The 8,892-nt window shown below is 45.4% G+C and overlaps 1 protein-coding gene across 1 annotated transcript in view; it reads left to right on the forward strand.

Moving 5' to 3' along the window:
- DNAH10 (dynein axonemal heavy chain 10) overlaps nt 1-8,892 on the forward strand; it is a 116,215-nt gene that overhangs the window by 95,801 nt on the left and 11,522 nt on the right. Inside the window, exons 41-45 of the mRNA XM_028480570.2 lie at nt 1,509-1,631; nt 3,285-3,419; nt 3,737-3,953; nt 5,821-5,940; nt 7,008-7,153. Of these exons, the coding sequence (XP_028336371.1) occupies nt 1,509-1,631; nt 3,285-3,419; nt 3,737-3,953; nt 5,821-5,940; nt 7,008-7,153 (741 nt within the window). The remainder of the gene's footprint in view (nt 1-1,508; nt 1,632-3,284; nt 3,420-3,736; nt 3,954-5,820; nt 5,941-7,007; nt 7,154-8,892) is intronic.

Genomic DNA, 8,892 nt, shown 5'->3' on the forward strand with positions numbered 1-8,892 from the left:
CTGCAAATGGCATTATTTCATTCTTTTTCATGGCTGAGTAGTATTCCATTGTATATATGTACCACATCTTCTTTATCCATTCATCTGTCGATGGAAATTTAGGTTGTTTCCATGTCTTGGCCATTGTAAATAGTGCTGCAATGAACACTGGGGTACATGTATCTTTTTGAATTATAGTTTTGTCCAGATATATGCCCAGGAGTGGGATTGCTGGATCATATGGTAGCTCTATTTTTAGTTTTTTTAAGGAACCTCCATACTGTTCTTCACGGTGGCTGCACCAACTTACATTCCCACCAACGGTGTAGGAGGGTTCCCTTTTCTCCACACCCTCTCCCGCATTTGTTATTTGTAGAATAATATGTTTATTAAAATAGTTATAAATATAGATGATTGAAGAAAACCCAAACAATGCAGAAGAATTTATGATGAGTACAACTCTGTTCTCTACCTGCTGCCCTCATCCCTCCTTACTGTATCCCAGAGGTAACTACATTTCACACTTGAGTTGTTTCTTCTGATGGTTACTCTAGTGTCTAAAGGAACCCACTTTGCGTGCTATTTCTTCCTTTATCAAGGTTACACATTATCTGTTGACTGACTGCTATGAAAGTGAGGGTTCATCTTTTATACCATCAGCCCACCTCCCCTCTGTAGAATACTATACTGCTAAGTCAGTTAAACCAGTAAACATGTTTACATCATTATGAATAAGGAAATATTTACTGTAGAGCCAACTAGTATACTGTGATATACTTGCTAGCAAAACAAGAAATCCAGGAACTGTGATACATTTACTTTCTTTTAGAGCCATTTTTTTTGGCTGGAGTTTATAGTTGCCTTTTTTTTTCTCTCTCTCTCTCTCACTATTTGCCTTTATCTTATCTTGATTTTTCAAACTTTCTATCATATCCTCTGAACCTGTTTCACAGCTGTGGTCCTGAGACTTGCTTTCAGTCTAGCTTGATGCTAATACCATTCCTAACTTGGCCTGCAAAATTTGTCGATGTATGAGTATTTGTGCATATCATTATTTTATTGACTGACTGAACTGTGTCAGTTCAGATAAAGAGAGACTGGTGTGTTAATATTGGTGTTAGATGCATACTTATTAAGTTTCATATTCCCTGATCTCAATTATGTTATAAAAAATAAAGAAAAAAGACTGAAAGGAAAACACTCCAAAACAGTGTTTGTTTCTTGGTGGTGGGATTTTGGTTAACTTATTTTCTTCTTTATACTTTTAAATTTTGGTCAGATATTCTACAGCGTGTTAATTTTCATATTAATTTTATGGTAAAAGAAACTTAAAAAGTGCTACATCAGAGATGCATAATCTTCCCATGGTAAACCTAAGCGTTCAATTAGAAACCTCATAGAAGCTGTGTTAATTGGGGTATGACTTGGGTTTTATGCATTTGTAAAAACTTTGTATAAGCAACGGCTTTAAAACATGTATTCCAGTTGTCTATAGCTGTAGAAAACACTGATTTTGTTTATTTCTCCAGGTTGGAGATTTACAGTATGCCTCCCCTGCGACTGTGTCTCGATGTGGAATGGTTTATGTGGATCCTAAAAACTTGAAATATCAACCATACTGGAAAAAATGGGTTAATCAAATACAAAACAAGGTGAAAATTATTCCCAAAATGAACTTACCAGTTACTAGTATTGGTGGCTAGTTGGATAAAAGTAACTCAGAGGGATGTTTGTTGTTGAAGGCCATGACCTTGACCTTGACCTGCCCAGGATCTAGAGCACTTAATGTTATCAACAAGTTGGATAAAAACATGGAAGACACCCTTATTAGATTTCCAGATAATTCACAGCAGGTGGGATAGGTAATGATTTTGATAGTCTAGACCAGGGGGCAACAGATTTTTTCTGTGAAAGAGTAGAGAGTAGATAGTTTAGGCTTTGCGGGCCATATGGTTTCTTTGCAACTACTCAACCCCGCCATTGTGGTATGAAAGCAGCCACAGTACGTGAATGGGCATAGCAATGTACCAATAAAACTTTATTTACAAAAACAGGTGGCAGGCCAGATTTGGCTTATGTGTTGTAGTTGGCAACCCCTATCCAGCCAAGCCCAGGAGTTGGGAGACTTGTCTCTATGAGGTGCCCAGCTCCTCCTGCTTTGCTCAGTTGGATGAATACAGTGTGTGAAGGACCTAGTTTGTCATGGAATTGAGATCTGATGGTTTCAGTTGACCTCAAACCCTGTGACGTATCACATGGCTGCTCCAAAATGTGTATTGTCGGGCTTCCCTGGTGGCGCAGTGGTTGAGAGTCCCCCTGCCGATGCAGGGGACGCGGGTTCGTGCCCCGGTCCGGGAGGGTCCCACATGCCGTGGAGCAGCTGGGCCCGTGAGCTGTGGCCGCTGGGCCTGTGCGTCCGGAGCCTGTGCTCCTCAGCGGGAGAGGCCACAACAGTGAAAGGCCCGCGTACTGCAAAAAAAAAAAAAAAAAAATGTGTATTGTCTTAATGGTAGGCTTCATTGAAAGCTCCAGAGATAGATGTGACAGTCATGTGAACGTTGTGGCTTGACCACACCTGGGACACCATGGCCACACAGGATGCATCTCTAGAAGGACCACTAGGCTGATGGTGAATTGGAAACCAGGACATAAGTACCCCAAAGAAGACCAAGGGAAACATGATGGGACCATTTGAGGCACACTGTCAAATGGGGGATGACCGCTCATGCAGTCCCTGGTGGTCATCAGTGCCTTGGCAGGGAGAAGGACCTTCCACTGCTTTGCACTCTTTGCTCAACGACTGTGGCCATGTCGTTTGAACTCTAAGATAACCAGCGCTTTTTCTATCAAATGGGACGTTTTATGTCACCTCCCTCCCAGCTCAGTGAAATCCGAGGCTTCATGATGAAATGAAAGAGCATTATAAAGGACAAATTTCTCTACAAATATAAGAGTTATCAGAGTTTGCTCACCTGCCAAATTTCTCACTCATCAGAATATATTTCTCACCCCCTCTTTTTTTAAAAAAATATTTATTTATTTATTTGTCTGCGCCAGGCGGGTCTTAGTTGTGGCACGTGGGATCTTTAGTTGCGGCATGTGAACTCTTAGTTGGGGCATGTGGGATCTAGCTCCCTGATGAGGGATTGAACCCGGGCCCCCTGCATTGGGAGCGTGGACTCTCAGCCACTGGACCACCAGGGAAGTTCCCTCTCACCCCCTCTTTTTACAAGCAAAGCTTCCCATGAACATCCACTTAAATAAAGGAACCCTTGAAAATGCTTTGAAATTCTGCTCTTTTATAGGTGGAGCAAGGTGATTTACAGAGTCTGTTTGAGAAATATGTACCCTATCTCATTGATATGATAATGGAGGGAATAGTGGATGGAAGACAAGGAGAGAAGCTGAAGACAGTAGTTCCGCAGACAAACCTAAATATGGTAAGTAAGGATCTTTGTTGGCAAAAAAGAAATTCTTCCCTAAAGATGGGCCCCCCACACAGTGGGCTTTCAAGGGGAGCAAAGTTGCAAGATGGGTTAGTTCTAACATTGCCAGCTACTGACAAGGAAGACACAATACTTCCTTTTGTGACCCTGTGCAAGACAAGATGCTGGGCTCCATCTGTTGAAACCAATATGGCGGGTCATATAGTTCCCACCGCTTTGGGATCTGGGATCCTGGGATTTATGACCAGAACTGACCCTGGTGGGGGTGTGTGGAATATATGGACTGACCCAGGTGTTTTCCTGTGAATCAGGTAACCCAGTTAACCAAGATGCTGGATTCGTTGCTAGAGGGAGAAATCGAGGACCACGATCTTCTGGAGTGCTACTTCTTAGAGGCTCTGTACTGCTCTCTGGGCGCTTCCCTGCTTGAGGATGGAAGGGCTAAATTTGATGAACGTATTAAACGCATCGCTTCTTTGCCTACTGCTGATACGGAAGGGGTTTGGGCCAACCCTGGGGAACTGCCAGGTAGGAGCCAAAGGTAGCTTGTTTTCCCGCTCAGAATGTTTTTGATTAGGTTTTAAAGAGGACGTGACCTTGCTTTTCCATAGGTATGCCTGTATGGGTTTTCCAGATTGTTTGCTTCTGTAGAGAAATGTGCAATGGTCAGAGCACCCAGTGGTACCCCCAGGAGACGTTCAAATGCGTGAACTGCTATAGCAGAGCCCAGCTCCCTTGGATGGCCTTTTTTGCTGAGTCTAACCCTTTCCCCCCAGCTTAGGCGCTTGCTTCCTTCACTCTGTTTAAGCTCTTTAAAATGTTCACATTGTGCTTGCCTTTGAATTTCTTCTCCTTTGGGCTTCTCTCTCTTTTTTTTTCTCTCTAAAGTTCCGCCGCTTAATTCATCTGCTCTGTTCCTGAGTATTTGCACGGTAGACAATCACGTGTGGATTTGCAGATCATTCATAGGAAATCATTACATTAAGGTTTAACTGTTTGCGTGAAAAATATGCATCCTCAAAGAACCATATATGATGAAAATGTGGCATTCTCCAAGAACTATAGCTAACGCTAGGATCCTTCTTTGTCTGTCTCTTAATGACATTTGAATATGGCTTGGCAGGGAGACCTAAGCTGTATTCTGTAATCATTACCTGGGCTGTTCTTTTTAAAGCTCAAAGTAAAATGATTGTAGGTCTTTCTAGTGGAGAGTCATTGAGCAAATAAAAGATGTTTTAAAAGTCTTTGGTCTTTGTTCGGACACCAAGGGAGGAAAGGGGGGTATGGGATGGATTGGGAGATTGGGACTGACATATACACACTACTATGTATAAAATAGGTAACGAATGAGAACCTGCTGTGTAGCACAGGGAGCTCTACTTCACTTCGCTGTACAGTAAAAACTAGCACAACATTGTACAACAACTATACCCCAATAAAAAATGTCACATAACCACGAAGCCTGGCACCTCCGTAAATTCAGTCTTGAACCTGAACTCCCTCTCCTGTCCCCACAGGGGCAGTTCATCTCCCTTTTTCTCCAAACCTCCACATGGCCCTCTCCCCTCTCTCTGCAGGTGACCTTCCTTCTTCCTTCAACAGGAAAAATGGACACCGTCAGATAGGAATTCTTCCAGCCCCCATCTTCTCCTGCCTCCTTTCTCAGGGGAGAGGAGACCAGCTCCCAGCTGGACCCGCCCTGTGCTTTGAGGTCTACCCCGACCCTCCTCATCAGGCTCCTGGCTTCACTGCTTTTCTCCTCTTTCTCCTGTATTTTCCATCTGTCCCTCTCTACCAATCCCATCCCACAGGCTCTTAGGCATCTCTACCCAAACTGCTCCTCCCAAACTGCACATGCACTGCCTTCTCGTTGCCGGATCTGGTGACCCCTCCTGGCCTTTGCTTCCCTGACCTTGTCCCAGCATCGGACATGGTACCGCTTTCTGCCTTCTTAAAACGTTCTTCCTCCATCCTGCTCCATCCTGGCCATGCCTTCAAAGTCTCCTTTGTTGAGTCCCCTTCCTCTGCCCCTCCCTCACATCAGGATTTGGTCCTAGACCCTCTTTTCACTCTTCATGAGGCTTTTCACCATGTCCCCAGCTCTGACTTCCAATCCCCTCCCTTCTGAGCCTTTTCCTGGGTTCCCTAGCCCAGTTATATTTAAATCTATCTATCTATCTTTATCCATCCATCCATTTTTATCTATCTCTCCCCATCCATCCATCCATCCATCCATCCATCCATCCATCCATCTATCCGTCCATCCTTATCTATCTATTCAATTAAGTTTCTGTCCAGGGAGCAAATAGCATTAGTTCATTTCAAGCATGTGCCACAGCTGATTCTGTATTTCCATGTCCACGATCGAAGTGAAACAGACCACTGTTTGTTACAGGTCACCTTCCAACCTTGTTTGACTTTCATTTTGATCCCACACAGAAGAAATGGATACCATGGAATAAATTAGTTCCAGAGTATGTTCATTCCCGTGAGAGGAAATTTATTGACATCCTGGGTAAGTGAGAACCAAACCCTCGGTTTAAGCGTGTATGGTTCTCATTCTGTGAGGAAGGGAAAAAGATTCTGAGGTCCCTGCGGTACTCTGAGTCCCACCCCGGGTGCTGGTTGGGAGAAACTGAGGAACGTGAGCCATGGGCTTTTCCAAGAGGGCGGCACTTTGGATTCCTTTTCTGTGCTGCCGGCTGTGGGCATCTTCCAATGTCTGTGCCTCTCAACTCTTTCCCTGGGCAGGCGGATCCTGACAGGTCGGGGCAAGAGGTAGGGTGCTGGTCTGCTTCCCGTTGCTTTGCACAGGCTCCCTTCTGCCCCGTAGAGCTGGCTGGGCGTGGGGAGGGACGAAGGAAAGAGTGAAAGAGGAATGAACAAGGCAGCGTTTTGTAAGAGATGCTGCCTTGAGGAGTCGCGTACCATGGGCGTTGTGTATTGAGTCGTATTTTACGTGCACACCTCTGGCTATTTGGATAACACAGAGGCTGAAGCATTTCACAAAACGAATATCTGATTTTGGTTTGTATAGAGTTCTTCTAGAGTGAGGGGTACGTATTTTCTCAGGAACCAATCAGGATTAAAAATTGCCAATGCAGGAATAAGCCAGACCTGACTTTGAGACTTTATGCTCTCTTCAGAGGAAATTGTTGGTCAGGAAACCAAATCCTGATAAGTGATAAGTGAGTGACATATACAGTGGAGAAGCTGAGTTTTTAATATCTTGAGTATAAATCAGAATTGGATGTTAAAACAGTTTGGGTGTTCTACACCTGGATGTGGTGATGATGACACAGCTGTAGAAATGTATCAAACTCATCAAATTATACACTTAAAATTGGAGTGAATTTTATGGTATGTGGGTTGTACCTCCATAAAGCTATTAAAAATAATGGTTGGGGTAGTGAGCTTCTCCTAAGATGATTTCACCCATATATATATACGTTTTCAAGGTCTCCTCTTGGGTTTTTGCTGATGCTTTTTATGGGATTTATGGGATCCTGTGAAACTCCAGGTTGCCCAGTGCACACCTTGTTGGCATTTCTTTGATGCTCCTGTTCTTCATATATTCTTTAGTTCATACGGTGGATACAACCCGTACTACCTGGACGCTGGAACAAATGGTTAAGATTAGGCAACCTGTTCTTTTGGTTGGTGAATCTGGCACCTCCAAGACAGCCACTACCCAGAACTTTCTTAAAAACCTGAACGAAGAGACTAATGTAAGTCATTATTTGTATCTGTTATCTATTGCCATGTAACAGATTACCCCAACACAAAGCAGCTCATACAACAAACACTATGTCAGTTTCTGCAGGTCAGGAATCTGGGAGTGGGTTAGCTGGGTAGTTCTAGCCCAGGCTCTCTCATGAGACTGCAAGGTTGACCAGGGCTGTGGTCATCTGAAGGCTTGACTGTGGCTGGAGGACCCTCTTCCGAAATGGTCGGCCTCAGTTCCCCACCATGTGGGCCTCTGCAAGGGCTGCTGGTGTCCTCTTGACATGGTAGCTGGCTCCCCCCAGAGTGAATGTACAGGATAGCAAAGCAGATGCTGCAGTGCTTCATATGACCCAGGAAATCACACACCATTGCTTCTGCCACATTCTGTGGGTCACACAGAAACCACCATGGCCCCCCCTGATACAGCATGGGAGGGGGCTACACAGGGTGTGGGTGCCTGGAGGTGAGGGTGCCTGGGAGTCGTCTGGAGGCTGGCACTGACATTCCTCATCACCATTTTGTGGTTTCTCCCCTCCTTCCTCCAGCCGCGTGTCAAACGTGGGAGGGTCTGGGTGCCCCAGGGCAAACGACAGTGAACAAGGCTGTTAAGGCCCGATCTTGTTGGGAGGGGAGACAAACGCCAAAATGAATCCATGAAACACGATCGTGCAGAATGTGCCGGGTGCACCGAGATGTTATGCAGGAGCGTGGCATTCCTCCTTTCTGTGTACTCAGAGTGGTCCTGCATGGCCCACCTGCTCACCATTGCAACTCTCTTGGCTTTAAGCAAGTTCCACTTTATGTTTAATAACCATGTAAAGACTCTTACCTCCTCCAAGAAGCTGCCTGTGATTTTCAGGATCTCCAGCTGTCATATATTTGTCCCCAGGCCGCACACTGACTCAGTTCCTTGTTAGTGTTGCCCGTCATTTAAGTTCCCAATTCCTGTTCTGGCCTTCTGGAAGCTCAGCGGGGAGACAGTTCCGCACTGCTTTCCTCTGACTCTCCCTTAGGCTGGTGCCTTCAGTAGCAAAGAGGCTGTGACCCTTCCCAGCGGGACTCAGCAGCTGGTGCTTGTCGGCCCAACAACACATATCTGGATACGTTCATGACGAAGAGAAGCACGTTCACCTTCAGATGTTCAGCTCAGGTGCACCTGCACGTGTGGGCACCTTGTAGAAGGGTGTTATCTAAGGTAGCGGTTCCGAAAGTGTGGCCCCTGGACCCTCAGCATAAGCATCACCTGAAAACTTGCTTATACCACTGAGACCTACTGAATCGGAAACTCTTGAGGATGGGACCCCATCAGGCTGCCCTCCAGGTGACTCTGATGCATAATTAAGTGTCGGAGCCACTGATCAGTGAACTGTCACCCATCTCTCTAAGAAGGGGCAGGGGAGAAGCCCCAAGTACGAGTGTGTGAGGATGTGCACCCCACACAGGGATCGGGGACCTCCCTCACCTTTCTCTCAGTGGTTACTTCCAAGGACTGACTAGTGATTGTTCATGCTGTCTTTGACTTATTTATTAAGATGTAGCAGGCATGATAGTAACATGTTTGAATGTTGCTTTGTCATTTTGAAAACACCTTGGTGTATTTCATCTCACATGATAAAGTCACTCTATGAAGTAGTCCGAGAAGATGTCGTTAAAATCATCTGTCGGGGCTTCCCTGGTGGCGCAGTGGTTGAGAGTCCGCCTGCCGATGCAGGGGACACGGGTTCGTGCCCCGGTCCGGGAG

The sequence above is a fragment of the Physeter macrocephalus genome, chromosome 19 (genome assembly GCF_002837175.3).
Source record: "Physeter macrocephalus isolate SW-GA chromosome 19, ASM283717v5, whole genome shotgun sequence".
Taxonomy (NCBI): Eukaryota; Metazoa; Chordata; class Mammalia; order Artiodactyla; family Physeteridae; genus Physeter; species Physeter macrocephalus.